Below are 13,729 nucleotides of genomic sequence, written 5' to 3' on the forward strand. Positions count from 1 at the left end.
CAAATAAAAATGCTTCTGTTTTCCCCCCTAAATGTATATTTCAACATATTTTTCATCTCATTGTATATCATTTCCCAGAAGCTTTTCACTTTCTTACATTCCCACCACATGTGATAAAAAGATGCTTCTTTTTCTTTACATTTCCAACATTTATTACTTATTTTATTCTTGTGCCCATGTTAGTGTCCTTTGCATCATTTAAGTCTCCACTTCCAGGGATTACCACCCCTTGTTTGAACTTCTCTACCTTGTTAAGTGTTTCCCTGAGAAAATAACACAGAGCCTTACTGGGCAAGTAAACAAAAGCTACTGTTATCGGCTCTCCTTAAAAGTAAAAGGACCCTGACCATTAGGTCCAGTCGTGACCGACTCTGGGGTTGCAGCACTCATCTCGCTTTGTTGGCCGAGGGAGCTGGTGTACAGCTTCCGGGTCATGTGGCCAGCAGGACTAAGCCCCTTCTGGCAACCCAGAGCAGCGCACAGAAACGCCGTTTACCTTCCCGCCGGAGCGGTACCTATTTATCTACTTGCACTTTGAACTGCTAGGTTGGCAGGAGCAGGGACCCAGCAACGGGAGCTCACCCCGTCGCGGGGATTTGAACTGCCAGCCTTCTGATCAGCAAGTCCTAGGCTCAGTGGTTTAACCCACAGCGCCACCTGCATCCCTTCGGCTCTCCTTACAAACTGCCTATTATAATACCTGCCTGCCACCAAGGGACTTTCTTCTGCTATGCCATACAGTCATTTTCTTAGCTATGATTATCGCAACTCCCTGCATTTTGATGAGCCCAGTGCACTAAATTGCTCTCTCCAAGCCCCTGCAGCCTTAGGATTCTTTTTCTGCAAAACCTTTCCATTGATGGGGCTTCCTGCAATAAAAGCATGTCCAGACGTCCCTGCTTTCGTCTTGCTTTGATCGCGGACACTTTCTAACAGGAGCCAACCCTCAGTTTTGTCTGTAGAGTACAGATGGAACAAAAATGTGGGTGTGGTTTGCTTTAGCTTCCTGTTGTTTGGGATCCAATTCATTAACACCAGTGATTCGCCTGTAGTATTTATCATAAGCCTGGAGGAATTCATTAGACCTTTCTATGGTCGGCTTCATCCTCCAGGTAAAGATCCACTTAAGTCCCAGGGGAGAAGCCAGCAACAAGGATGACGTAAAGGCTTCTTCTTCCATTCACATTGTCTTCCCCATGCTTTTAATCAATGGACTTATGTGGACTTGATCTCATGGCAACAGCCAATTGCGCCTAATAGCAGCAGGAAAGATGGTATGTGTAGATGGATAATGTGTGCAGGATTAATATGTGTGTGTGTGTGTGTATGTTGTTGTTGTTTAGTCATTTAGTCGTGTCCGACTCTTCGTGACCCCATGGACCAGAGCACGCCAGGCACTTCTGTCTTCCACTGCCTCCCGCAGTTTGGTCAAACTCATGCTGGTGGTTTCGATAACATTATCCAACCATCTTGTCCTCTGTCATCCCCTTCTCCTTGTGCCCTCCATCTTTCCCAACATCAGGGTCTTTTCCAGGGAGTCTTCTCTTCTCATGAGGTGGCCAAAGTATTGGCGCCTCAGCTTCAGGTCTGTCCTTCCAGTGAGCACTCAGGGCTGATTTCCTTAAGAATGGATAGGTTTGATCTTCTTGCAGTCCACAGGACTCTCAAGAGTCTCCTCCAGCACCATAATTCAAAAGCATCATATATATATATATATATATATACACACACAGTATACACAGAGAAAGAGACAAACACTCGTTTAGGTGGTTTTCTGATAAGGTGACTTGATAATGATAATGGCCCACAACTGGCCCACACTCTGGGACTGACTTGCCCTGTCAAAGGTAGCTGCCCTGGCCTTCTGAATTCACTTGACCAGCCAGCCTGTTAGGGCTTCATATAAGCAGCGTTATACATCTTGTTGGCCAACCATGGCATCATTACTTGGAAGTCTTACTGCGTTCAGTAGGCTGCACTATAGGCTTAACTGGTAGTAGGTCCTGTTGAAACTCAGTAGGACTTACTTCTCAAGAGGCATGTGCAGAATGGAGCTGTTGGCTTCACGGAATATTAAGACTATATGTAGCCTTTGTCCACGAAATAGTATCTGGTGTTGAGCTACCCATGGCATTAGTACATTGATTCCACCTGCCAACTCGCACATTTTAATCTGTTCTTCAGACAGATAAAGGATTCAACATGTTGCCAACTCTTGGTTGCTTCCTTCTTTCTTTGACTGACGCCATTAACATCTAAAATTGCTATAGAAACTTTTAGGAAGTTAAGGGTGGAATCACAGGTTTACATTTGGTATTTGGGGGGTTTCACCAGTGCATCAGAGAGTGACGGTTGTCAAATTCAGCACATGTGTGTTTTTCCTCTCCTTGATGCATCGCCATGAATCTCTACACCTCTCTGGAATATGCTGATTAACACCAGTTAACGATCTGTCCCCAATTAACAATCTGTATGTAATTTCAAGAAGTAATTATATGTAATTATTGGCAATTATGGACTACCGATAAAGGTATTATGCATATGCAACTCCCTCCAAACCATTCCTTTGGTTATCTGAAAACAGCACATTAAAGACATCTAAGGGATTTACAGCCTAATGCTATGCATGTTTACTCAGAAGCAAGCCCTGTTGAGTTCAACGGGTTTGCTCCCAGGTAAGCAGGCAGAGAACTGCAGCTTTATAGACAGCAATCCTCAAATCATGTCTGATTGAGTCACACCTTGATAAACTGCATTTTTAAAGATCTTATTATTAAAACGATCATTTAAATAACAAATGCATAAAATGTAGTTAGGATAGGTACTTGTTCAATGCAGGCTGAATTTTTCATATAAAGTATTTCATAAATAAAATTTAGTGCTAATAGTAGTAGTACTAGTCTCATTGTTTTCCAGGAGGTTCAGTCACATTAGTTGCTTTGGGTCCAATATGCAATATGCCAACTTCTTGGTGCCCTAATACCTTAAAACAAACTTAAGAACTGATTAATTTGACCAGGGCATAAATCAGGGGTAGTTCTTCAGGTCTCGTTGGACTGCCAACCCTTTTCAGCCTCAGCCAGCATGCCCAAGGGTCAGGGAAAATGAGATCTGGGGTCCACCAATGTCTGTAGGGCCACAGGGTCCACCCCAGCCTAAATGAATCATGCTTATACATTTAGTAAACCATATCTAGGTTTCCCTCCCCTCCAAATTTCCTGTTTATGTCTACCATTTCTAATCCATTTAACATTGTTAACAGGGTCATCATGGTTCTGTCCAATAAGTGAAAAGGCAACACGGGAAGCGGCAGTTTGTACAAACCATGGTTAGTTAACAAGGTGTGATAGACAAAATGGGAAATTGCAGCATGTTTCCACTTGTGAGTGTAAGTCAAATGATTACTGCAGACCGTACTGCCATTCCCAAGATCCAGGGGTTATGAGGTGAACCTGCAGCCCACACAAGTTCCCTTGCTCTCTTACATGTCATGGACAGCTTTGTGCGCTTCAGCTTCATTGAAATGCACTGGGAACTGTGTTCTTGTGAGATGTCAATGGGGCACATCAGAATGATAACAGACACTGTGGGTTCTATTCCACTGAACATAAAATGAGTCAAAAGGAAATAAATATATACCCCCTAATGAGATGACACCGAATAGAATCTACTGTAAAAAAAACACACCAATATATTTTCTGTTTGGGCCAATATGTTCATTCATCGAAGCCAAGAAAGTCTTTCTTTTTATACATCACCTTGTTTCTTTTTCTTTCTTTATTTTTTTTTTGTGGAAAAAAAATCATAATTATCACATTCTCCTTATGCACAACAAAAAGATTCTTAGCTGTGCTATGGATACATCCATATCTGAGATTTCCTTCCAAGTCACTGCTTTCCAATAGGCAAGGCCATCTGTTCCCTCAGCGTTACAAGTACATTGATCCAAGGCCTGTTCCACAGTGGAGCTGGAGCAGGCCCAAAGACCCCATTTCTTAGGTCCAACTGGAGAGTCAGGGCTCCCACACCTGTCTGTTTGTTTGTCTGCCCCATTCCACTCACACCAATTTGGGTTTTGCCATCTATTCCCATTGACTCTTGTTCTAACAGAGCCACCCAGTTCTCCACAGGTGGTGTAAGCTGGCAAGATCCTATTTAGCTGGGGGTCTACTGAAACCCGTTTTACAGCCCTGTAGTAAAAAGTACAACAACCAAAAGGGAAAAAAAGAAAAAAAGAATTTCCTTCTTTCCCGCTGTCTCATCTGAAAACAATATAGAACACATCTGGGTGTCAATCTCCCAATTGTTTAAAGCATACAGAGAAAAAAATCACATCCACCATAGCACACAGTACACTTTGAGCCCTATGTATATAACTACCATGTTGAAGCTGTTGTTGCTTTGTTCTACTTCCAAAGAATGGACTCCATTCTACCCTGAGGATAGGCCCTTCAAACTGCCTTCGTAATGGGTTTGAAGTGTTTATCTCCCAAGGGTAGGCTTTAAGTCTGACATGATTAGGATGTATTCGTTTCATTATGAATTTCAGAAGAAGGCAGTGTTGAAGTTACCTCTTGGTAATGAACAGCAGTTAACAAATGCCAGGAAACTAGAGCACCAGAAAACAATTCTATACTCAAAACAAGTTCATGCTGACACCACACAACTGAACCATTTACAACTGTTTTGGTCTATCCTCCCAAAAGTAGCTGAATTTTTTTTTTTTTTAGCGACTCCAGCCCTCTCCAAATAGATGTAAACTTCCTTCTTAGACCTGGGTTCTTTTTCCAAACATTTGGTGGTTACGGGTTTTGCTTAAATGTCGTTGGAAAAACAGCAACGTATTTTTTATTTATTTCGTTTCGGTAACAGACGCCTGTATTCGTTTTACAGAATAACATAAAATGCAAGTGTTAGTAGATTATTATTATTATTATTATTTAAAAACAACCCTGTAGGCCTCCGCAAGAGCTAATGAATTTATAAGAGGCTCTTTTGCTTTTAGAGCAGGTGCAGAAAGGAAAGCCTTGCTGATCCAGAAAAAAAAAATCTGATGGCAAAAGAGAAAGGGTTCTGAAGCTGTGTTCGTTTAGCTCTAGCTGAAAAGCATGATGGATACGCATGAGATTCCCAGGGACTCCTAAGATACAGAAATTCCTCTGATATTACAAAATACAAAAATATTTTTCTCCAAACTCTCATTTTCTTTGCATTTACAGAACAATAATGGAAATAACTTACACAATCTGGAAGAAGAATGACCAAAAGCAGGTGATGAAAATGAAAATCAAGAGAGAGAAAATTAACTAGAAGCTGGTTATAGAAAACAATGGCAACTTAAAAGATGAGGGTGAACTGTGTATTAAGTGGGTGGCAGCTACTTGTGGGAAGGAGGTAAATTTGTGACGATTACATGCTAAAATAAATTTTATCCCTCCCTCCATCCCCAAAATAAAATGTGCAAAACATATTCACCATGCCAACGATTATGACTATTTATAGACCCTTGTCTATGACCTCCTTCTTACAGCTCCCGGCTCGCCAGGTATTTCCGTTACAATGAAAAGCACTTTTAAGACCTACAACAGTGCAAGTTGATGAAGTAGTTACATTCTCCAACACTGTGTTTGGGCAACGTGGTTATGCTATGATGCAGTTTTTGCTCTTTTGCCTTTTCCGGCTGTGTAACTGTCCTCGACCACCTAGCGTGGAAGACTTCGGCATGCTGTAGGAGCCGTATTTGTGAAGGAGCTCTTCGCCAGTGACGTACTGGAGGCGGCTGGGTTGCGGGATCGGTTCCCCGAGGAAGTAGCCTTCGTTGTCAGATTCGGAGGAGGAGGAGCAAGTCGAGCACCAGTCGTATTCAGCAAAGTAGGGTCCCCACCTTTCGCTAAAGTGGTTCTGCAAAGCAAGGTCCGATACGGTCCTTGGACACTGGCCGTACAGATTTCTCCGTGCGCCCTGCTCTGCCGTCTCTCGGCAACTTCTCTGCTGCAAGAACTGATCGTAGTCTTCCCTGGCTCGCAGAGAGGGCCTTTCTTTCAACTTGTAGCTCTGCTCACTGGCGAGGTGAAGGGCGTTGTCTGAGCGGGAGCGCCTGGACCGCCGGGGCCTGTGGGGGCGATACCGCCGGTCGTCATCTCGGAGATTAGTTCGTCTTGGGGTGCGCTCGCTCATGGGAGGATGCCGGGCACCTTCCTGCCCAGCTAATTTGTTCCCTGGCATCCCACCGTCATAGTCAAAGCTCTGGTGCATCCTTCCACGGGATGGTGTGTCCCTGTACCCAATGGGGTTAGTGAGGTCGTGCAGGTTGGCTTCCATATCTTGGTACTGTTGAACGGAAAGTAGGCTCCGGACAGACTCGGCGCTCCTGAACTGGACGGAGGAATTCAGGGTCCCCATGTTGCTCAGCTTCTCTGAGACATTCATTCCAGAATCTTTGCTTAGATCAGGCATGGAAAATCGAGAGAGATGCTCTTGCCGCTTGGCCCCACCATCCGCAGAGAGTCCTTTTGGAAACAAGGGGGAGGGGAAAGAAAAAGAATTAAAGACTGTGGTTTCTGTTCATTTCTTCAATGGTACTGGACTGCAAACATGGCTATTTGACCTCTGATGCTGTATCTCTACAAAGGCAGTGTAATTGTCTGCATGTAATACATTACTGAGGACGCGGATGGTGCTGTGGGTTAAACCACAGAGCCTAGGACTTGCCGATCAGAAGGTCGGCGGTTCGAATCTCTGCAATGGGGTGAGCTCCCGTTGCTCAGCCCCAGCTCCTGCCAACCTAGCCATTCAAAAGCATGTCAAAGTGCAAGTAGATAAATAGGTACCTCTCCGGCGAGAAGGTAAATGGTGTTTCCGTGCGCTGCTCTGGTTCGCTAGAAGCAGCTTAGTCATGCTGGCCACATGACCCGGAAGCTGTACGCCGGCTCCCTCATCCAATAAAGCGAGATGGGCGCCACAACCCTAGAGTTGTGGTCCCTTTACCTTTACCTAATACATTACTGAGTGTTTTTCATTACTTAGACGGTACAAAGGATGGGGACTGGTATGATGGGACAGGGGCTATTGGGTGACTGTCCCCATTGCGCTCCATCAAAGTAGGTGTATTTAGGTAGTCTGCACTTCGTGCCAATCCCTTAATTCCATTGCTGCCTTAGACAGCAGCTGGAAAGAGCAAAGGAACCCTCCTCCTCCTCAGACACCCGTCAGCAATGGCAGCCTCTAGGTACTCTCTGTTCCATCTCATTGGCCGCTCTTACCATGGCTCTATCTAAATGTTTATTTGCTATTGCTTTCTGTCTGCATTTTCACGCATTTTCCCCCAACTAATACACATTATTCAGGCCATATGTGAAGACGCTAAAACCAAAATGAATTTTTTGCAGCAATCTGAAAATTCAAAATATGAATGAGATTCTTCCTTCCAAACAAACTATGCCACAGATAAATAACTTTTGGAATGGACATTATGCTAAAAATGACCAACATGTCTTCTTATTCATCAGAATGCACCCAACAGTTGCTTGAGAGCTGAGTAATTGAAAGCTACTGAAAATAATTTGTTCCTTCATTCACTCAGTTGAATTTTGCATCATCCAAACAGAAATGGAGCCCTGACAACAGTTAACCTTACCACAAGCCCAAATCTACCACCATACTAGAAAATTAATTCTTAACTTAAAATACCTAACTTTTATGTAAACATAACTATGCTGTTTAACATCTACACAAAACCACTAAGTGGGGTTATTTGGAGTTTTGGAGTACGTTGTCAGCAATATGCTTATGTCACAGAACTCTACTTATTTTTTTACATCTGCAGGTGAGGCAGTGGAAGTGCTGGACCAGTGTCTTGCCTCAGTAATGGACTGGATGAGAGCCAACAAACTGAAGCTCAATCCAGATAAGACTGAGACAGTGTTAGTGGGTAATTCCCTAGACCAGATGGGTGGGAGATTGCCTGCTTTTGATGGGGTTACACTTCCTCTGAAGGAGCACGTTTGTAGCTTAGGGGTACTCCTGGATCCTTTGTTGTCACTTGAGGCTCAGGTGTCCTCAGTAGCACGAGGCGTCTACCATCAGTTTTGGCTGGTGGCCCAGCTGCACCCCTATCTGGAGAGGGATAGCCAAACTTCTGTTGTCTATGCTCTGATAACCTCTAGCTTAGATTATTGCAATGTGTTATACATTGGGCAGCCCCTGAAGAGGGTTCGGAAACTTCAGCTAGTGCGGAATTCGGTGGTCAGGTTGCTCAACGGAGCAAGACAGTTTAAGCATATTACACTGATCCTGGCCGGACTGCACTGCCAATTAGTTTCTGGGCCCAAAGTGCTGGTTTTGACCTGTAAAGCCTTAAACGGCTCAGGACTGCAATACCTCAAGGACCACCTCTCCCCATAGGAACCAACTTGGACCCTGCAATCATCATCTGAGGCCCATCTTTGTGTTCCTCCTTCATGAGAGGTTGGGAAGGCAACAGCATGAGAACAAGCCTTTTCTGTGATGGATCCCTGTTTGTGAAATGCTCTCCTCAGGAAGGCTTACTTGGTGCCTTCATTGCATATCTTTAGGCACCAGGCAAAAACGTTTCTTTATAACCCAGCCCTTGGCTGATTGACATTTTATGGCTTTTTAAATGTGACTGGGGGGGTTATTTATTTATTTATTTATTTATTGGTTTTTATTTTCTTATGTATTTTGTATTCTCATCCTGCATTTTTCTGTTGTGAACCACCTTGGGATCTTCAGCTGAAAGGCAGTATACAAATTTTGATGATGATGACGATGTTCTTTGAATATCCATGCACAAATTGAAAATTTCAGAACGCAGCGTGAGAATTTTCATATGCAAATGTAAAGATTGGTCAATGGGAGTGATAATATTTCCTCAGGTTTTACCTCACGTAGATACATATGTAACCTTCTGGTCAGATGTGATGTGGGAAGAAACAAGTGATTTTCAAAAGGAAATAATATATTTCCTCACTGTGAAGAGGATTCAAGTAGCAATAGCCATTAGTTTGCCTGTTGCTTTTGCTATATCTGCATAATTCATCTTAAGGATTAAAAATACAGGATCCTGTCAGAATTTTAAACCATCTAATCCATTTTAAGTGTGCAGTGTTCACTTCATAAAAGCAATCAGAGCTTTCTGGTGACTCATGATGGAAAACAGAAATAGGAAGCTTCTAGAACAGGTGCGTGGGTGTGTCATATGGTCCATGTGATGCACTCAGTCTCCAATATGTTTTCTGTAAGTCCACAGTTTGGTCAAGTTTGTCAGATTCTCTCTTTCAACCTTTTTATGGTTTGCAGCTCTCGTGCTTTGGAAGACAAGCTTGAAAATCTGCTTAAGAAGAAAGAATAGGTTTCAAAAGCTTCTGAATTGCTAGTCCCCCCCCTTCCTTTCAACCACTGTGATGAAACTTGTTCTTGGCTACAGCAGCAAAGTCTGAATGAATGGCTTTGAAAGGTTACTGCATGTATGACTGTGTGAGGGATTTGAGAATGGTAATATCAGCACATCTGGAGTTATTGGAGATATTGACTAAATCAGCCTTAGATCCCAATATGTTGGGTGGTATTTAGCTTTCTGTTCATTTTACAAGCAAAAGGCTTGACCTTTATATACTTGTTCTATATTTGTACCATAGGAAGGATTTATGCCCCACCTCCAACTAATTACAAGTCATTTGGAGCATGAAGATCCACTGCAAAATTCTTGCCATAATGCGTACCGGACCTGAGAACAGGCACAAGTACAAGTCCATACCATATTCGGATTTTTCACCATGGAAACTGGAAGTTGAAAAGAGGCCTTTTGTACAATGTGTGTGTGATACGAAGAGGAGCAGTTTTGTTCCTGTCCAGGAGAGGGCAGTAGTGCACAGGCACATGAGGGACAAGGCATGATCCACTCTAGCAATGTTTGTGCAATACTTGTGGCGATAAACGTGAAAACGCCATGCCAACACACAGTAATCGCAGGTCTGGCCTATTAAATACCTAACGGGCTGCCATCTGAAAGATGTGAGATTAAACCTCTGTTCACTTGTGTAGCCAGTAGGTGACCTTGGCTTGATCCCACATTTTCCGGCTTCCGTTTCTCGACCTATAGCCCTTGTGGAATGGAAATTCATCCTACAGGTCTTGGAGGAATTGCTTTGTGGCAAGGGAAGAAGGAAGGAAGAGTTGGGGACAACCTTTTAACTTCTTGTTTCCGAAGCTGTGGAACCCAGTAGGTGCTTGCTGTGATTCTTTGGTATCGTAGAAGATATTAGGGAGGTCCTGCTGCCACCACACACAAAATGTTGGTGGTGAAAAATAGTACTATAGTGGCAAATTGGTACTGTGGGAATATATGGTGATTAAGCACTGTTTGGGGATGTTGTCAGGACAAGATAGAGTCGCTTCTGACTCACAATTCTGTGCTTCTAGATAGGCTTTTACAAGAATTGGGCGAGCTCCTATATGTGGGACTATTAGGCCACATCAGCATCATATATTCAAAGCATTATTAAACCACTTTAACAATCATGGCTTCACCCAAAGCATCCTGGGACCGTAGTTTAGTTTATTCCCCTCACAACGCTGTAATTCCCAGAGTCCCCTGGGAAAACGGATATATTGTTAAACCACTCTGAAAAAATGTAGCACTATGAGAAGAATGGGGGTTTCCTAACAACTCTCCACATTATTAACAAACTACAGTTCCCAGAATGCTTTGTGGGACGCCGTGACTGTTCATGTGGCACAGTGGTGCTTTAAATGTAAGGATGTGGCCTTACTTTGAGGTGAGCCACCCACATAACATTAGCAGAGCTGAAGCCATGAAGAAGAAATGTTATGTTACACAGACAAGTTCTCCCTTGAAAAAGGCCAATCCCTTTAAAAAGCAGAAAATAGTGTTCGAGAAACGATCCAAAAAGACCTTTTCACTTTGAAATAGCTGCATAAATATTAATTAGGCATTGTTTTGGTCATAAATTGCAGGGCTGTCAACCAAGATCTTTTAGCTGATTAACTGTTTGGCTTTTAACTGATTAAATTTGCATATATTACATTCTGCAACATCTCAATAAAAAAAAGCCCTTTTCCCTTGAGGATCCTGAAATAAGGTGACAGATTCTCTCCATGAGACAACATTTTAAAGAGAGAGGGCGTGACTCTTCCATTAGCCTGAGCCGACATAGCCCATGGCCAGGGGTAATGGGAACTGCAGTCCAGCAACATCTGGAGGGCCAGAGCACTGGCTTCAAAATTTCTACCTTCCAGTAACCTTCTCTGCACTATTTTGTTTGCTGAGCAATCCTTGTTTGTTTCCTCTCCACTGCAAACCTCTGTTGCCTTGCGGTATTTTTGCCTGCACTGAGCAGGCACTCCAACACCTCAGCAACACACTCCCTGCTGCCCTAGTCGGTTGGCGTTCTTCAGCTGTGATTTTAACCACACCTACTTGTTAATAATAGCAGAGCCAAGAGCTACATGTAAGCTTGTTCATTACATCAGCAGTACTGAAATCTTTCAACAAAGCGTTGATGTAGCTGGGAGTTTTCATTGTCTGAACTCAGTAATCCTTTTTACCCCCCCTCGTTTTGGAGAATAAACAGAATCCGTTCGACAAAGCGAGTGTGTTATGTGACTTAACTAGCATGCTTTCAAATTCTGCAATTAAAGCTTTAGTTGACTAATCCCACCGAGTGACTGACTGAAACTTGCAGCCCCGTGCGGCTAAAGTTTGGGTTTTCAGGTCCAAGCCAAATTCTTGCACGAGTCTGGAACCTTTGGGGAACTCTGTGCTCAACGGTGTCAGCAATTTTTAGGCTAGCCCTTTGAAAGAGGAACCTGTGGTGAGATGTTCCAGTCAGCCATTTGCCTTTCTCCCTGGAGGGCAATATGGCAACATGGAATGGAGGTCAACTTGAGCATAAAGCTGGCGCTAGAGAGAATAGCAACTATTAAATACGGCTTTAAAACAGGCCAGCTGAATGGAACTTCCACTTACAAAGGGAGTTTATCTGTACATGATTTTGGCTGCTGATAGCATGTCCATCTTGCAAATCTCTCTGGCCTCTGTTGGAAACAGAATCCTGGCCCTCAGCCTGAGAATTCTTGTGTTCTTCAGACAAGCTGCCATAGCAATCCTGTGTCACCTTCCTTCTCTCCTCTACCCTGCAATGTCTTGCCACCCCATTACTGAAGACGCTAAGTGTTAAGTTGTGGGTGAACATATCAGACGACACAGCGATTCTTCAAACAGCTCTTCTTTATTCACAGGCCAGAACTGAACTGAACTGAAGGGTTCAGTCAGCCTGCTTATATAGAGCTCCAGTACAACGTAACTGTGACAATTTTCTAAAACTATCCAATCACCGAACGTCACTTTCGATCCCTTATTTGCATAACTATCTACAGTATCCCCCTGCTGGCCCAGGGTGAGAACTTCAGTACATAACACTAAGCATGTTTGGGATTGGGTCTGGTAAGGGCCCAGATGGTTAAAATGCATGCCATCTTGGGATCCATGATGGATGAAAAGCAAGGTGTATAATGTGAGAAAATAAATGCATGGAAACTTATGATGTGGGGAGAGGAAGGAATGAATTGGATTTGCAGTCCAATGAAATCTGGAGACTCGGGCTTGTAGTCAGAGGCCCCCTCTTGTCCCGGCTTCTCCACAACACTGGCTGCTACTGGTGAGAGAACTCCAGTGAAAATGGAAAAGGGAGCAGAAATTGCTGTAGTTTGCATGTTTGTCTCTGCAAGTTGGAACTCAGGCAAATCATTTTTGTTTTTTAAGTCCACAAGTGATGCAGAATCAATGACTTCTTTTTACATAACTCTGACATTTCCTTTACACCGAGATGAATGTTATGTTGCATTAATTAGCAGGGGTAAGACAAATAGCTTGGCGGAAACCGAACTGCAGCGGAATGGAGAAAGCGCTGCCTGTGACAAACGCAGGCTGGAATGGGAATTGCTGCCTTCTTACATCCCCAGCTGCTGGAGACGGAGGAAATGTACAACGCAAGGATTGGCATGTCACAGATGGCTATTATTGCACACTATGGGGAGGGGGAGGAGGAGGCAACTTGACATGAGGTTGCCATTTTTGATGGCAGCCCCTTGTTTCTTCCTAACATCTAGTTCCAACCTTAATCACCAACCAGACCTCCTCAGGAAGAAAGGCAGACAGTCAGTCTGCTCGCTCATTAGCTCTTCCCGTCTTCTCCCTCCCCTTGCAGTTCCGGAGAAAAATCAGTTCTGTGAAAAGTTCCTGCAGTCAAGCAGTGCAGAGGTCAGCACTTGGAAGGACTGACTGTTAGTACAGGATCTCCCACAGAAGAAAGCAAAGCGTCCGTCCCAGAATGTGTACTGAAATATACCCAGAACTGGGTCAACATCCCTCTTTACAGCTTTCTATAGCTCTCTCCCCTCACCCCCCGGAAACAGACACATGGGATTCTCTGATTACTGGAGGGTTGGATTTGATTCTGGCAGCGATGTGAAACGCCTAGGCTGTCAGGATGACAGAGCTCAGAAACTATTTCAATTAGAAAAAGAATCCCTCCCCCCACGCCCCCCCAATGCCTTCAAAATCAAACACAGAAATGTTTATTTTGGCACTTGTTCTTTTTGTCTTTTGTCCCATTCCAACAAGCTTTCTGAACAAACTCATTTGCAGATTCTTCATCATTCGCCCTGAACCCAAGACATGCATCCCTGT

The 13,729-nt window shown here is 43.7% G+C and overlaps 2 protein-coding genes across 5 annotated transcripts in view; one reads left to right on the forward strand and one right to left on the reverse strand.

Moving 5' to 3' along the window:
* LOC310757157 (uncharacterized protein C3orf49) overlaps positions 1-13,729 on the forward strand; it is a 285,131-nt gene that overhangs the window by 170,700 nt on the left and 100,702 nt on the right. The gene's annotated exons all lie outside the window — the stretch shown is intronic.
* The window catches only part of PRICKLE2 (prickle planar cell polarity protein 2), a 251,058-nt gene continuing 242,160 nt past the window's right edge, over positions 4,832-13,729 (reverse strand). For all 3 annotated transcript variants that reach the window (XM_083600660.1, XM_083600661.1, XM_083600662.1), the window contains one exon: positions 4,832-6,509. In XM_083600660.1, the coding sequence (XP_083456786.1) occupies positions 5,641-6,509 (869 nt within the window). In that variant the 3' untranslated portion in view covers positions 4,832-5,640. The remainder of the gene's footprint in view (positions 6,510-13,729) is intronic.

The sequence above is a fragment of the Podarcis filfolensis genome (assembly GCF_964270895.1).
Source record: "Podarcis filfolensis genome assembly, chromosome: 2".
Taxonomy (NCBI): domain Eukaryota; kingdom Metazoa; phylum Chordata; class Lepidosauria; order Squamata; family Lacertidae; genus Podarcis; species Podarcis filfolensis.